The sequence below is a fragment of the Xenopus laevis genome, chromosome 9_10L (genome assembly GCF_017654675.1).
Source record: "Xenopus laevis strain J_2021 chromosome 9_10L, Xenopus_laevis_v10.1, whole genome shotgun sequence".
NCBI classification, from domain to species: domain Eukaryota; kingdom Metazoa; phylum Chordata; class Amphibia; order Anura; family Pipidae; genus Xenopus; species Xenopus laevis.
The window spans coordinates 123562769-123580470 of NC_054387.1; the positions used below are offsets into that span (position 1 = coordinate 123562769).

At 39.7% G+C, this 17702-nt stretch overlaps 1 protein-coding gene across 2 annotated transcripts in view; it reads right to left on the minus strand.

The window, feature by feature from the left end:
* Window positions 1-17702, minus strand: part of LOC108701910 (syntaxin-binding protein 4) — a 62119-nt gene that overhangs the window by 9125 nt on the left and 35292 nt on the right. The window contains exons 3-14 of one of the 2 annotated variants that reach the window (XM_041577004.1): window positions 16187-16282; window positions 16019-16088; window positions 14443-14517; window positions 6416-6501; window positions 6128-6254; window positions 5190-5322; window positions 4161-4267; window positions 3121-3271; window positions 2684-2750; window positions 1619-1716; window positions 979-1075; window positions 674-810 (exon numbers count right to left, since the gene is read on the minus strand). In XM_041577004.1, the coding sequence (XP_041432938.1) occupies window positions 674-810; window positions 979-1075; window positions 1619-1716; window positions 2684-2750; window positions 3121-3271; window positions 4161-4267; window positions 5190-5322; window positions 6128-6254; window positions 6416-6501; window positions 14443-14517; window positions 16019-16088; window positions 16187-16282 (1244 nt within the window). Of the gene's footprint in view, window positions 1-673; window positions 811-978; window positions 1076-1618; window positions 1717-2683; window positions 2751-3120; window positions 3272-4160; window positions 4268-5189; window positions 5323-6127; window positions 6255-6415; window positions 6502-14442; window positions 14518-16018; window positions 16089-16186; window positions 16283-17702 lie in introns of those variants that run through there. The other variant, XM_041577005.1, reaches the window with a different exon arrangement.

Genomic DNA, 17702 nt, shown 5'->3' on the forward strand with positions numbered 1-17702 from the left:
GTAAAGAGCATTAGTTAAACGTTGGAGTTGTCCCTCTTTGGAAACCTGGAGCAGTGGCAGAAAGGGCTCATCCTGAAGGCAAGTTGTGGAGAGTGGCCACTTACTCTTATAGACACACCTCAATGGCAAGTTAGGATAACATTTAGGGTGAATATGTATATGCTGTCCTAGATATTATTGGAACTATGGCTGAATAGCTGATAAACCAATATTATCCTACATTTGTACTCATTTCATGAACTGAGGGTGCTCTAACTTAAAGATGGACCTTCAAGGATGGCTCTGGCAAAAGTTTGAACCTTCAAGCGGGATTTGCACTGAAAAAGTTGGACAACCACTGCTCCAGGGCATTTCTTCGGTTGAATAGTTAATCCAACATATCTCAGGAAATATGCACCCATGTCAAAGACCAAATTGTGCAACGGCAGCTGTCTATTGATGAGATCTTTCATCTTTGCACATGCATACCCATGGTGTGACCCTGAATGTCTTGCATGTATCTCCTTCTATAGACTTGACCTTCTGCAATGGCAATTTTGTTGCAGCAAAAACAGCACACAGTTGCATTCAAAGAGAGGCAGCCCTGTGTAGCCCTCTTCTTCTGTTTACAGTACTAAGCAGGGTGTCCCTTGAATCTACCAGTGTTCCTTCTACTATTGTGTGCTGTGCTCACCTTGGTGACAGGCGAATGGAATGCAGAGGTGTCAAGTAAATTGGCCACTTGGTAATGCGTGAAGAGCAGAGAACTATAATCTAGGCTGGCCTCCTCCAGTTCTTCATGTAAGCCATCTCGCATGGCACGAAGAATATCTGCAAACATATAACAAAATAATGGTTCTAGGGCAGGAGAAACTCAAGGTATGTATCAGTACATATGGTAGAGAATGGATACAGTTGTAGATGAAGAAACAAAGTCTACCAAAGTATAGGGACCAGCTATTTCCATCTACTTTCAAAATCTACTTTCTGGTTGCTCACCCCCATAAGACACAGTCCCCTGACAATCTGATATCAGCCCTTGGTGAAGCTCTTTCTTCTTCTCCTCAGAAACATCCAGACCAAGGTACTGCAAGATCTGAAAATCGAGGAGAAATAGGAGAAACAACAGATGACAAATACACACGAAACTAGCAATATCTAAAGTTCGGACAGGGACATTATTTACAGTAGACTCTTTGGCCTAAGGCACGGGAAGAGAAAGTAACTTGCCCAAGGTCATGACATGAGAATCAAACCCTACTTCCCCTGCTTCAGCATACAGTGATGGCCTTCAGTTCCAAAGACAGTTCAAATTTTCACCATATTGGAACACTACAAAAGTTAACTTTGATAGGGTTGATGTTATGGGTCTACACAATTATGTCATTCACCAAGCATGGTAACCATCATACATGCATCAGTGAGGATACTGAACTCCTAAAAGTCTCTAGAGCAGGACTTTAATCCCCCTTTTGTAGTCCAACATGTGTGCATGTCCCTTACCTAATAGCATACAGATAGAGGAAAACATTATAATAGCATCCATAACTGTCCATCCTAAATCCCACAACGCCCCTAGTTGGGCTAGCTCTGTAGCAGCCTCCATTCTAGAGAAAGCAGTATATTACATGAGATTTACCAGTTCTAGTTTTTCCTCTTTCAGCCGAACATGCGGATCCAGGGTGACCTTTTGCTTATTGCCAGTATATGCTCTGTGGTTGGGCGGCAACACAGGAGCTAGAATACAGGACATGTTATTTTATCAGACAGGACTTACACTTAAAGGAGAAATAAACCCAAAAAATTAATATGGCTAAAAATGGCATATTTTATATACTGAACTTATTGCACCAGCCTAAAGTTTCAGCTTGTCAATAGCAGCAATGATCCAGGGCTTCAAACTTGTCACAGGGGGTCACCATCTTGGAAAGTGTCTGTGACACTCACATGCTCAGTGGGCTCTGATTGGCGGTTGAGAAGCTAAGCTTAGGGGTCGTCACTAATTATCCAGCAGAAAATGAGCTTCCCCTGTAGTATAAGCTGATGCTACAGGTTTGCTGATTATTAAATTCTGATGCTAATTGCACTGGTTTCTGTGCTGCCATGTAGTAATTATCTGTATTAATTACTAATCAGCCTTATATTGTGGCATATCTATTCTATATGTACTGTATATTGTGAGTGGGTCCCTAAGCTCAGTAAGTGACAGCAGCACAGAGCATGTGCAGTGAATCATCAGAAAAAAGATAGGGAGCTACTGGGGCATCTTTGGAGACACAGATCTTTACTGCTAATGGGCTGTGGTTGCCTTGGGCTGGTACAGAAGCCAAAAACATAATGTGCAACATTTCTACTCTCCTTCTTTAGTTAGTTTAGTTCTCCTTGAACTCAATACATCTCCTTCAACAAGAGACAATACTTAACCAGCCATTAACTGGGGGCTCCCCCCAACCTGCAGATATGTATAAATCACTTGTGATAGCTGCCCAGTCCAGTTTTAGCAGTCTTTTTTACCCTACCTAGAATTAAATTTTTATCTGCTGAGACTGACTACCCAACCCACAGCCCCTACGAATAAAATGTACCAACGTATCTGATACCTTTACTTTACTGATATATTGTAAATGTAAATGCATATTTATATGAATAACTTGCCTCCTGTATTGCAGTATGGGAGTAGGCTGCTCCTAATCTGAATACTTACCTGACACTGTGAGCTCAGGGGGACAGATATCAGGGGACGGAGAAGGCATGTGGTTTTCATTTCGACACTGGAAAACACAAGAAAGGTTAACAAACATGCATATATAATTTAATATAGCTGCATACAAATACTAACCCACACATAAATAATATATATAATTACATTTTTTTTATTCATTATTGTTTCAAAAAAGCTATACTTTTCATGATTGCATAGGAGGAGAAGTTGGCATTTCTTTTACTTATGTGGCTGCCTTCCTGAAAAATTAGCATCATTTCTTTGAGTTCTAGATAAGGAATCAGGGCAAAAGTGTCACAAAAGTCTTGACAAGATGATCCCAATGGCCTTATTTATATGGTCCAATCATACCTGTATTTCACCTGTGCAGCTTCCAGTGTCCTGACAGTTTACTGTTTGCATTTCACTTATAAACATACCTCTGGAGACCTGACGTGGACCTTCAGTCGACAGGAAGGCAGGCCATTACCCACAATCCTCTGTGGCGACGAGGTAGCGCTGTTGGCTCCAGAGAGCCCAGGATGATGGACGGCAGCCGGAACAAAAGAAACATCAGTGCAGCTGCCTTGCCTTCAAAGACAGGAATATTAAATAGATGATTATTGGTATAGATCTTGGTTATCAACAAGAGATTCATCATGAGGAGGTTCCATTTGCTTTGCATGTTCCATACACAGAGAGTAGTGTTTCTTTTATCTCATTCTCATCAAAAGGCAAGTTATTTTGTTATCAGGTGACCAAATGCAATGTAAGAAATATCAGCAGCCCGTGGACTTTTCCTTTTGTTTGAATTTAGCTGTTTTCGATCGAATTAAAATCGTTCGATCGGTCGTAGAAATCGTTCGAATCGAACGATTTAATCGATCGAACGATTTGCAAAAAAACACTTTGACTTCTAAAAACTTAGCCAAATATTGGCTATAGGTTCTAGGAGGTCCCCATAGGCTAACATACCAATTCGGAGGTTTAAGGTGGCGAAGTGTCGAATTTGAAGATTTTTCAAATTTTCGATTTTCGAATGGTCAAAGTTTTTTCAATTTGAATCTAATTTTGGACTATTCGATGGTCGAAGTACCCAAAAATTACTTTGAAATTCGAAGTTTTTGAATTTGAAAATTCACTTTGTGCCATTAGCTATTAGCCTATGTCAAATCAACTGGATTTCCTGTGTTTTTCTTGAAGACGTTTCACCAGTCATCCAACTGGCTTTCTCAATTCCGAATTCGACCTCTTCAAGAACAACACAGCAAGTCCAGTTGATTTGGCTTATTCCTACAGATATCTCATTTCAAAGGATCTTTCTTAGATTTTGGATAGCGATTTATGTCTCTCTCTCTCTCTTGCTCACCCAGATTTTAGGTCAAAGAGGAACATCAGGTTCTGCTTGATACCAAGAGTTCTCCGATGGAAACATACTAAAATAGCATTCAGATGTCTGGCTCTTTTAGGTACAACCCACCTGAATCTGGATCTGGCTAAAACACGCTTGGCTTCCTCATTGGTGACTCCAACCAGTGTCTCTCGGTTGATTGAAACCAGTTGGTCTCCAGCTCTGAGACGTCCATCCTAAAAATTACCATACGTAAGACATTGATTGACATTGAGGGGCTGAACCAAAACCAATAATGGTTTTGCCTGATTTGAATTGAATCTTGGTTCCTACTCTCAACTAAATCCAAACTTTTATTGTAGGAAGTGTCACTTGATTCTAAAAACACAACCTAGCCCCTACCTTTCAGTCACTAAGAGGTAAATTTATCAAAGAGTGAAGTTCCGCCACTAGAGTGAAATTCTGCAGCTCTCAATTCATTTCTATGGGATTTTGAAAGGTGTATTTATCAATGGGTGAAAGTGAAAGTTCACCCTTTGATAAATACGCCTATAAAAATCCCATAGAAATGAATGGAGAGTGGCGGAATTTCACTCTAGTGGCGGAACTTCACTATTAACTTCACTCTTTGATAAATATACCCCTTAGAAAGAAGACATGACATAATGAGACCCAGTGCTGCCAAAGGATAACATTCCATGGTGTAGAGCAGGGAAATCATAAATTACACATTTATAGCTGTTTACTATAGTTGATCTGATGGTTGATGGGTTTATAGGTATTTGTATCCATCCCATGTCCTCAAAAACGTTCTCCGAGTTTCCTCTGGTTTTTTATTTATACACATACTTCCAGCCAGGCCTGGAGCAAATACCCCTCCAGGATGATCTTATAAATTGTAAATATGTGGCCTGGGAACTGCACTAACTAGTAAGATTAGTAGAAATACCATATCCTGCATAAGATGGTGCATCCAGGGTTAAGGGACATAAAAATAATGGAAAGTAATGGAATCACTTTCCCTCAAGCTTCAACAATAACATAGTTCCAACTAGCTGATAGAAGCAGGAAACTTGATTACGTGGATGCTTTTTGGGGCACAATCAGGTGTGAATTGAAGATTTCCCACACTAAGCCCTCTATTTGGTGGAACCTTACCCTGGAACAGTCTCCATCAACAAGCACCTCTTGCACATACACCATTGGTCCTTCTTGTCGGTTGAAGCCTCCACTGATCACCAGTCCCAGGCCAGTAGATTTAGCTACAGAAATATTCTGAATCCCTATGTCACTAGAGAATGAGAAAATGACAATGTGGTGATTTATTAAAGAGGTTTAATTACTGCCAGCCCTAGGAACTAGTATCAGGTATAAGTTGTCCCAGGCCGTTACACCCTATTAAAGGGGATGTAAACCCAGCCATAATGTCCCATAGCGCCCCCTAGTTTTCTATAGAACTATAGTTTTCTTGCATCTAATTATAGATGCAAAAAAAATCACCAATGAGAATTCTGCTAATCAAGAACTTTATTATAAATGCAAAAGAACTAGCCAATGAGAATGCTGATTGCTAGCACCATGGCCGGCATCTTGCTGTTATCTTACATATAGAGATAGTTATGTAATTTTTTTTCTTCGTTATAATACACGAGAATCAAACATCAGCTTTAAGCTTCCAACTCCAGTTGTAGGAACAAAGAACATGGAGACAGAATGATACAGGTCAGCTGGGATTCTCATTGGAGGATTTTTTTTTGCATTTTAAGCATTCGCCGGCTGTGGAGATTTGGGAACTGTTTTGGGAAAGTTTCATTGTGCAATATTGCTTTAAGAATACAGGACTACAACAATACAGGACTACAACTTCCAGCATACTCAACCTTCATTACATAATTCTGGCATCTGTAGTCCAGCAACAACTGAGTAAAATTTGGTTTAGCAGTGCAGCGCAAGGGTTTGCCTACTCCTTTAACCAATCAGATGGTTGCTTTCATCAGTCAAACAGTACTATACTAGAAGATGCTTACTGTTGATTGGTTGCTTTGGAAATCTTGACAGGAGCAAAAAGCTTTCCCCCAAAATGAGTTGTACTGTACCTCATTGTTGAGTGTGGGGAGAGGCTGGAACTCCCAGTGAACTGCCCATGAGAGCTGCCTGGACTTAGTAGCAAAGGACTTTGGGAACGGGAGGAAGATTCCGAGGATGTGCTCTCCAAATATCTGCCTAGAAAGAATAAATCACATTTATTAGACGAGTAGGTACAGGTTTGGAGTATCAAACCAAATTGATGGCACATCTAAATATTGCCTTGAAACCTAATTATACATATTTATTTGTTTCATTCTCCATTTTATTGTCTATTGATGCAGTATTGCCATACTTACTTCCCTGCATAATGGGGGAGCTTCTTGCAGATCCGGTGTCGCTGTGAGAGCTGCCATACTTCTCCATCAGCTTAGAGAATTCTTTCCTGCAAAACAGTGTTTTAAGGGATTACACATAGTACTATTGGGACATATTATTATGTTCCAGTTTGCTTATTATTAATTTCTACTGCTTCTAGTGGAATTATATTTTTGCCTCTCTTTCTCTTTGAAATACAATGTGGAACTCTGAAGCTGGTATGAGACAAGAGAGGATCAAGAATAGGAATGATACTTTGGGGCAGATTCACTAATGGGCGACTTTTCGCCAGCGTCAGCTTTGCACCCATCGCACGAATGCGATACGAATACGATAATTCACTAAAATGCGAAGTTTCGTCCCAGGCGTTGAACACTGGAAACTTTTCTCTAGCGTTATTTCGGCTGTGCGAGCATTTCATAGCGAAGATGCGCTAGCATTCATTTGTGCTAGTGATCTTGCGCTTAGGTCAATTTGCATAGGGAGGAAAATTTAAAGTTGTATGGACAACTTTATAATAAATGTTACTGCAAATGGTTTAAGTTACCGGTTTATATTACACATGTCCAGGGAACCTTAATAAAGACAAGAGGGTTAATATAATGCCCTACACATGAGCCCACTGTTCCATGTGTTATAAAAAGTCTGGAGAAAAGCAGTTGCCCAAAAAAGTAAGTTAGGACTTAACGTTCACCATAGAGAAAAGTCACCTGCCGACAGAGTTTGAGAAACCGCTAGTAACGGTCTGTTTCGCTACCGAATTGGCGCTTGTTAATAAATAAGCGATGTCCCTGCGGGTGCTCACGCTAGCGAATTGTCGCTAGTATTAGCTACTTTGCTCCTTAGTAAATCTGCCCCCTTGTTACTAGTCACCAGAGGCAGGCAATATGGGGTGGGGTGAGCCAGTAGAATGGGGCCCAAATGAACAATAAAATGCTTAACTTTTCCACCCCCATTACACCCAAAACACACCCACAATCCAATAAAAACCCACTCACTCCACCCTTCCATTTTATGGCCTTGAAATCAACGCTTTAACAACCTCCACCCTTTGCTACCCCCAACAATATGCTGTTGGCACATCTGGATATTAACTGGTCAGCTTCACTGGGCAGTCACTTATTGGGGTCCCTATAGCACTCTTGGATTGACTTAGTGTGTTGAATATTCTCTTTAATTCTTTGTAGGAAGCCAATCAATGAGTGAATTAAAGGAGTGGTTCACCTTTAATTACATTTTTAGTATGTTATAGAATGGACAGTTCTAAGCAAATTTTCAAATGGTCTTCATTGTTTATTTTTTTAGAGCTTTTTAATTATTCGCCTTCTACTTTCGTCTCTTTCCAGCTTTAGGTGGGGTCACTGACCCCATCTAAAAACAAATTCTCTTTAAGGCTACACATTTATGATGACATTTTATTATAGATCTTTCTATTCAGGCCTCTCCTATTCATATTCAAGTCTCTTATTCAAATCAATGCATGGTCATGGCCGGAGTTACAAAGCGGGCGCCCCTAGGCCTGCTGCCGTTTCTCCTCCCCTTCATTCGTGCACATACACAAATTTTTATCATCAGGTCGGGAGCACTGGGGATTGGCACATGGGAAATTTAAAAAACGATTGTATCTCATGATCAGCCCCAGAGCTTCCGAACGAATGCGGGTGTGGTTGAACTTCATGCCGCCCCCAAAATCCTGCCGCCCTAGGCCTTGGTGGCCTTTCCAAAAATCCTCCCCAGTTTGCTGAATATGCAAACTGGAGAGCTGCTGAATATAAAGCTGAATAACTCAAAAATCACAAATAATAAAAAATGAAAGAGTCTCCAGGGCTGGATTTATATAGCAGGCGCCTAGGCCTGCTGCCGTTCATCGCCACTGTCCTCTCCCCCTTATTCACGCAATTTTTCTTCATCGGGGCCGCAGCAATGGGGATTTAACACAAGAAATTTAAATATCTATTGAATCTCCTGTGCATCCCTAGTGTTTTTGAACCAATGTGGGTGAGATTGGGCAGCATGCGGCCCCCTAAAATCCTGCAGCCCTAGGCCCAGGCCTTGATGGCCTTTCCACAAATCCGGGCCTGAGAGTCTCAGAATATCACTCTCTACATCAAACTAAAAGGTAACGCAAAGGTGGACAACCCCTTTAATGCCCAGTCTATGACTGGCTACAACCAGAAATGGCTATAGCAGTCCCATTTTCAACAAGGCTTTACTTGCCCTTTAATAGCAACAGCGTTACCTGATAAATAGGAGAAGCAGCTAGAGGAGTATATGATTATTACCCCCTGTTATTAGGCACACATACCCCATGGCGCTGAATGATTTAGTCACAACAATATTTAGATCATTAACTCGGGCTCAGTCAGCAGAAGGAGCTGAAGGCGGCCGATAGACACACAAAGCAGATTATGTGATATGAACTAGAACCAGATTTAGTGCTAATGAAATTTCTCAAGTCATAATGTATAATGGGGAAGGATATCTTCTTAACAGGGGGGAAGGGGTATTTACTAAAGGGCAAACTGGCCACATGCCCCTAATTCAGTGAGAAACAAACATTCATACAGCGATCCGACGCCTACATTTTAGCATTTTTCTTTTATGGCAGGCAGGAAGCATTTCACTTGACTGGATGATGCCACTTAGCCATAGAGCTCAATCTGTTATGAGCAATGGACGGGGGTTTAAACATTTCCGAGGTTGCGCAGCCTGCAGCTAAAATGATTCAGAAAGAAAACCAGCTGCAATGCCACCATCAGTCATTAGTTGCCATTGTACATGGTGATGGGGATAAATGTCCCTGCGGCCTGTATCTGATATAGTATAAGGCCACACTCCTTTATAAAGCTGATGTCCAGGAGTTGATCTTATTGGTGGAAAAGGCCTCATTCACTATAGACTCGCACAGAGATGAAAGGAACATTTAAAAATGAAAGTGTTTTAAAGTAATAAAAATATACTGTAATGCAGTGTTGCCCTGTTGAGTCCTGCACGGAACCAATTTCCCGGACCTGAACCGAACCCACAACCCGCATATTTAGCCACTTTGATCCACTATCCGACCCGGACCCGCAACTGCCTTATCTGCAACCCGATCTGCAACCCACCGGCCACCATTAAATAGGAAGTGATGTTGCTGTAAACTGGAAGTGACTTCATCAAAAGTGGGCGGGGACAGAAACAAGTTTTGTAAAATTTTAAAAGGAGTAAAATATAGACAATATAACGTAAGATAACAAATTTAGATGAGACCCGCAACTTGACCCACAACCCACAGATAGGGTTGTCAACTTTTCCTGAAAAAAATACCGGCCTTCCTATATGTTTATCTTTTTTTCCTATAAATAACATTGGGATCAACCATAATTTTTACCGGCCAGGTAAAATACAAGCCAGTTGGCACCCCTACCTGCAGACCCGCGATCCGCAGACCGCATCTATACCCACACCTGAAAATCCTACCCTCATTATACAGGGTCTCCGTTTTTTTGTGGGTAACCTGGGGGTACCCACATGTACCCGACCCTCTGCAGGAGTCTATTGCCCTGCACTGGTAAAGCTGGTGTGTTTGCTTCAGATACACTATTATAGTTTATATAAATAAGCTGCTGTGTAGCAATGGGGACAGCCATTTAAGCACAGGATACACAGTAGATAACAGATAAGTACTACTATAGTTTATATAAAAAACTGCTGTGTAGCAATGGGGGCAGCCATTCAAGCACAGGATACACAGTAGATAACAGATAAGTACTACTATAGTTTATATAAACAAGCTGCTGTGTAGCCATGGGGGCAGCCATTCAAGCACAGGATACACAGTAGATAACAGATAAGTACTACTATAGTTTATATAAACAAGCTGCTGTGTAGCCATGGGGGCAGCCATTCAAGCACAGGATACACAGTAGATAACAGATAAGTACTACTATAGTTTATATAAACAAGCTGCTGTGTAGTCATGGGGGCAGCCATTCAAGCACAGGATACACAGTAGATAACAGATAAGTACTACTATAGTTTATATAAATAAGCTGCTGTGTAGCAATGGGGGCAGCCATTCAAGCACAGGATACACAGTAGATAACAGATAAGTACTACTATAGTTTATATAAACAAGCTGCTGTGTAGTCATGGGGGCAGCCATTCAAGCACAGGATACACAGTAGATAACAGATAAGTACTACTATAGTTTATATATATAAGCTGCTGTGTAGCAATGGGGGCAGCCATTCAAAGGAGAAAAGGCTCAGGTTACACAGCAGATAAGCTCTGTAGAACATAATGGTGTTATCTGTTATCCACTATTTAACCCGTGTCATATAGTCTTTTTTCAATATCCACCATTGCTACACAGCAGCTTGTTTATATAAATTATAGTAGTAATTATCTGTTATCTACTGTGTATCCTGTGCTTGAATGGCTGCCCCCATGGCTACACAGCAGCTTGTTTATAGAAACTATAGTAGTACTTATATGTTATCTACTGTGTATCCTGTGCTTGAATGGCTGCCCCCATGGCTACACAACAGCTTGTTTATATAAACTATAGTAGTACTTATCTGTTATCTACTGTGTATCCTGTGCTTGAATGGCGGCCCCCATGGCTACACAACAGCTTGTTTATAGAAACTATAGTAGTACTTATCTGTTATCTACTGTGTATCCTGTGCTTAAATGGCTGCCCCCATGGATACACAGCAGCTTGTTTATATAAACTATAGTAGTACTTATCTGTTATCTACGGTGTATCCTGTGCTTGAATGGCTGCCCCCATGGCTATACAGCAGCTTATTTATATAAACTATAGTAGTACTTATCTGTTATCTACTGTGTATCCTGTGCTTGAATGGCTGCCCCCATGGCTACACATCAGCTTGTTTATATAAACTATAGTAGTACTTATCTGTTATCTACTGTGTATCCTGTGCTTGAATGGCTGCCCCCATGGCTACACAGCAGCTTATTTATATAAACTAACTTTCTGTTCAGTCCCTCTCCTATTCATATTCCAGTCTCTTATTTAAATCAATGCAAGGTTGCTAGAGTAATTTGGACCCTATCAACCAGATTGCTGAAATTGCTAACTGGAGAGCTGCTGAATAAAAAGCTAAATAATGGAAAAATGACAAATAATAAAAAATGAAACCCAATAGTAAATGGTCTCAGAATATCACTCCCCACGTCATACTAAAAATAAATTAAAACGTGAACTACTCCTTTAATTGCCTATTCAGTCCCTCTCCTATTCATAGTCCATTGGCTTATTCAAACCACTGCCAGGTTGCTAGGGTAAATAAGACCCTAGCAACCAGATAGCTGCTGAAATACAGAACTAGAGAGCTGCTGAACAGAGAGCTAAATAACTGAAAAACCAACAATAAAAAATGAAGACCAATTGCAAATAGTCTCAGAATATTTCAATCATTCAGGTCATTTGGAGTTGAACAACCTCTTTAACCTTTGACAACACTGTATACTTAATACTAGATTCTGGTGATCTAGACGGGGCATGGGAAGTATTTACCAGCAGAATATTATAAGGGTATAACTCCATGTGTCCTATACATTCCCAGCCTCAATTACCAACATGATAAACAATAAAGAATAATATAATCCTCCATATCCCTTCCATTGTACATCCACTTCTCTGATCCCCCCATTGGGACAAAAAAGAAAGAACAGTTCCAGAAATATTTTTGGGCCATTAGGATCGTGCTCCAAATCTGTCAGCAGTTTGGCAGGAGCAGAGCCGATTACTCCCCAGGGGGATAGTCTGTAGGATCAAGGCTTTTCTGCTTTATACCACTTTATACCCAACAGATAATGCATGCCTTTCAATTTTGTCTTAAAATTTAGAGAATTGGGAACCAGTCATAAACTGACTTTTTAAATTTTATTCCATTTTTTTAAGAGCAATTTTCTTAAAGGAAAAAAATACTTTTCCAGCATTCTTGCTGTTTTGAGTTTTCCCTCTTTTGGGTGGTTATTTATAAAGAAGTTTATCAAATGTTTCATAACATTTTTCCGGTGCAAAGCTAGTAATTCCGATGGCAACCTAATTTTTTTTAACTTTTTGACGCAATGCATGAAACATTTAGGGGCAGATTTATCAAGGGTCGAATTTCGAGGTTTAATAAACGTCGGATTCGACCCTCGAAGTAAAAACCTTTGAATTCGAATATCGAATTCGAAGGATTTAGCGCAAATGCTTAGATCGAACGGATTGAAAAAAGATCGATTGATCGAACGCTAAAATCGTTCGAATCGAAAGATTCGAACGATTTTAAGTGATCGATCGAAGGATTTTTATTCAATCAAAAAAAGCTTAGAAAAGTGCTGGGGAAGGTCCCCATAGGCTAACATTGTAGCCCGGTAGGTTTAAAGTGGCGAAGTATGAAGTTTTTTTTAAGTGGTGAAGTATCAAAGTATTTTTTAAAGAGACAGTACTTTGACAATCGAATGGTCGAATAGTCAAACGAATTCGATTGAATTTGACCCATTCGATGGTAGAAGTACCCAAAAAAATACTTTGAAATTCGAATTTTTTTTCATTCGAATTCTTCGATCAAGCTTAGTAAATCTGCCCCTTATACTTATAACTGAAATAGTATAAAAAATCTGGGATTTCTGTAGCATTTTAAAAAAAATTGTACAATGAAAAACAATGACATTTTAGGGCCATATAACAGTTCAACCATGCTTTTTATTTAAAATTTTCGAAATTAATTTCTAATTTCTATTTTTGTTGTGCAAACTGCGTAAAGAAACAGAAATGGTATAAAACTATTGGGATGACATTAAGAACCGAACAATTTCGGTTTAGAAATTATAGGGCCATATAAGAAAGATCAAAAACATGAGAAATAACTTTTTTTTCTTTTTAAAGAAAAGTAACCTATTTTACATTTTTAAGGTAACATTTCTAAAAGACTTGAAATTGCTATTTTGAGTTTTTTCTCCTTTGAGTGAATATTTATAAAGATGTATTAAAGTCTAAAGCTAAGGGGCCGATTCATCAAGAGTCGAATATCGAGGGTTAATTAACCCTCGATATTCGACTGGGAACTAAAATCGTTCGACTTCGAATATCGAAGTCGAACGATTTTGCGCAAATCCTGCGATCGATCGATCGAAGGATTTTTCGTTCGATCGAACGATTAAATCCTTCGAATCGAACGATTCGAAGGATTTGAATCCAACGATCTAAGGAAAATCCTTCGATCAAAAAATCACAGGCAAGCCTATGGGGACCTTCCCCATAGGCTAACATTGAGTTCGGTAGGTTTTATCTACCGAAGTAGGTGGTCGAAGTATTTTTTAAAGAGACCATTATCGAATGGTCGAATAGTCGAACGATTTTTACTTTGAATCGTTCGAATCGTTCGAATTCGATCGAATTCGATCGAATTTAACCAATTCGATGGTCGAAGTACCCAAAAAATACTTCGAAATTCGAAGCTTTTTACCTTCGAATCCTTCACTCGAAGTTAATGAATCGGCCCCCTAATGTCATAAAAAAAAAATTTCACTCTGGACATGGCGAAAAGCCAATAATGGCAGGCAAAATTTTTTTAGCCAAATGCATGAAAAAATATATCTGCATCTGAAATGATGAAAAACAGTTGGGATTACAGTAAAATTTTAGATTGATTTTATTTTTCGTTGATTCTAATGGAACAATTTTAATATCAATGGCAATTCTAGAATGGAATTCTATGTCTGTGGGTCTGGTTGATTAACAAATATGGTGAGTATGTCATTTAAATGTGGGCAAAATTATGAGTTATTTGGGGAATTTTTAGCAAACCTGTTTTAGTTTAGATGGAACAGTCCCAACTTGCCAAGTACTTCCAGTCTAACAACTGAGACCATTCTGCCCTTCCTAGGACTAAACCGGGATTAGGGTATTGGATATATTTCATTGGATATTTTTCGGTGGGGGTGGTCGAGCTCTATGACTTTATGTCGTTGGTAAAACAAGGGCTGTAACAAGTGAGCTACTCACCTTGCTTCATCATCCCTGGCAATCAGGAGTCTCATGTAGTTGGTGGCAGAGGCCATTCTTAAAATGTCAACTGCTCTATGGAAGGAAAGAAAGATATGTTGATACCCTTGGCTAAAACCTTGGAATGAGTTTGTGTTCCTTCACCCTTGGATATTATCACTTCCGCATTTACCATTAAGGGGCCGATTCACTAACTTCGAGTGAAGGATTCGAAGTTAAAAAACTTCGAATTTCGAAGTTTTTTTTGGGCTACTTCGACCATCGAATGGGCTACTTCGACCATCGACTATGACTTTGAATCGGAGGATTCGAAGTAAAAATCGTTCGACTATTCGACCATTCGATAGTCGAAGTACTGTCTCTTTAAAAAAAACTTCGACCCCCTAGTTCGCCATCTAAAAGCTACTGAACTCAATGTTAGCCTATGGGGAAGGTCCCCATAGGCTTGGCTAACTTTTTTTGATCGAAGGAAATTCCTTCGATCGTTGGATTTAAATCCTTCAAATCGTTCGATCGAAGGAATTATCCTTCGATCGTTCGATCGAACTATCTGCGCTAAATCCTTCAACTTCGATATTCGAAGTCGAAGGATTTTAATTCCTAGTCGAATATCGAGGGTTAATTCGACCCTTAGGTCTTAATTGCGAACTTTTAAGACGTTCTTGAAAGTGGCGTAAACTTTTGGAACAAGCATAATAACTTTTTTGGTAAGCAGTTTTATTACATACACGTCACACTATCGCAAACTATAAAATTCACAATTGCTATCCTACTGTCATGTGAGGGGTAAAGGGTTCGCAAAAGGCAAAATTGTTCGCAATGCGAACATTTATTCGCATTGCAAACAATGTTTCCGTTAGTGACCTATATTACATTACCCCATAAGAATATTCATTTGAATGGGAATTTTGTATTCTATGGAAACACATGAAGGCTGCCAGGCTGCCTTACCTATTCCGGAGTGGTACCCATTCCATGTATCTGACAGCTGGCACTGGCATTTTGTTCTCTAAAAGGACAATGACTATCTGAATGCCCATGTAGGCCCTGAGCTCTAATAAGAACTCCATACAGTAAGTAGGGGCATATCTATCAAGGGTTGAATTTCGAATTTGAAAAACTTCAAAATTCGAATTCAAAAAGACCAACCGAAATGAAGTCAAAATTATTATTTTTTGGCCGAATAGCTCCGTATTCGATCGAATTGGTCCTTATTCGGCTGAAATCGAATCGAATGAATCGAATTATTAGCGCATTTGAACGAATTTGATTCGAAGTTTTCCAAAAAAAAAAATTCGATTTTTCAAAGTCCACCAATTGACTCCAGATAGGTTCTAGGAAGTCCCCCATAGGCTAAAACAGCAATTCGGCAGGTTTTAGATGGCGAATGGTTGGTCGAATTTTTAAAGAGACAGTACATGTAAAATTTTTGATATGGGCTATTCCCAAGTCGAAGTACACAAAAATTAGCTCAAAAATTCGAATTTTGTGAATTCGAAAATTCACCTCGACCTTTGATAAATCTACCCCTAAGTAGATACATCTCATCTCTGTCCCTGAATATGCTGTTACTTACCTCTCACTGGATACTCCTAGCAAACTGTCTCCATTGACTTCAAGGATCTGATCTCCAGACTGTAGCCGTCCTAAAATAAGTATATCCATATGATAAATACTTATTCGTCTTTGATATGAGTGTCATGGGAAGGAGAACTGACTGATTTAAGCAGGAAGTATCACTCACCATCAGAATATGCTATTCCACCAGGGAGAATTCGTTTGACATAAACCCCATATTCCTCTCCACTGATCTCACGTACCCCTCCAATCACTTTAATCCCTGAAACAGGAAAATCCATTTAACATTTACATGTACAACACACAAGAGCCATGAATAGCCTGCAAAATATGGCCACAATAGAGCATGGTGAATCCATCAAATTATAAATAGTTGCTGCAACTTGGACTCACTGAAACTTGTGTATTATAAAAAGACAAATCTACCAACTGTTCCCTGATATCAAACAACCTGGCATGAAACCTTGTGCCTTTATATGACTTCTAATTTCCATATAATTTACAGTAGGAGGTACATTATCCCTTATAATACATGAGTGATACTCAGAGTTCCCTGTATAACTCAGCCTGCAGCCTTGTGCCTTTATATGGTCACAGAACAACCCCTCAGTGACTTCTAATATCCTTATCATTTACAGTAGGGGGTACATTATCCCTTATAATACATGAGTGATACTCAGAGTTCCCTGTATAACTCAGCCTGCAGCCTTGTGTCTTTATATGGTCACATAACCCCTCAGTGACTTCTAATATCCTTATCATTTACAGTAGGGGGTACATTATCCCTTATAATACATGAGTGATACTCAGAGTTCCCTGTATAACTCAGCCTGCAGCCTTGTGTCTTTATATGGTCACAGAACCCCTCAGTAACTTCTAATATCCTTATCATTTACAGTAGGGGGTACATTATCGCTTATAATACATGAGTGATACTCAGAGTTCCCTGTATAACTCAGCCTGCAGCCTTGTGCCTTTATATGGTCACAGAACAACCCCTCAGTGACTTCTAATATCCTTATTATTTACAGTAGGGGGTACATTATACCTTATAATACATGAGTGATACTCAGAGTTCCCTGTATAACTCAGCCTGCAGCCTTGTGTCTTTATATGGCCACAGAACAACCCCTCAATGACTTCTAATATCCTTATTATTTACAGTAGGGGTTACATCAGTGGAGTAACTAGATGCTACTGGGCCCCACAGCAAATTAATTTTAGGGCCCCCAACATTTCCAGAGGTTGTCCTGTTTTACCAATATATATTGACATTTCTCATTAATTAGGGCCTCTTAGGCCCCTATACCTCCTGGGCCCCCCTGCAGCCGCAGGGTCTGCTTCCTCTGTAGTTACACCCCTGGGTTACATTATCTGAGTGCTACTTAAAGGGGATTATTTACTAAAATCCGAATTTATTTCATAATATCAATAAAAATAGCTTGACCAAACTCCCATGCCCGATTTAAGCTTATTTGTTAATAAAAAAAACTTGATTTAATCAGATTGTGGAAGAACCCGAATCCTACAAATTTTTCAGGCTTTTTTTTTTGCCAAAAATCTTGAAAAGGTTGGATTTTTGGGCTAAACCCAGCACAGACCACGATAACTTCAAATTGGGATAGGTGCTTCTCCCATTGTTTTATACAGGACCACGATAGGTCTGAGATGGCGGATTTTCC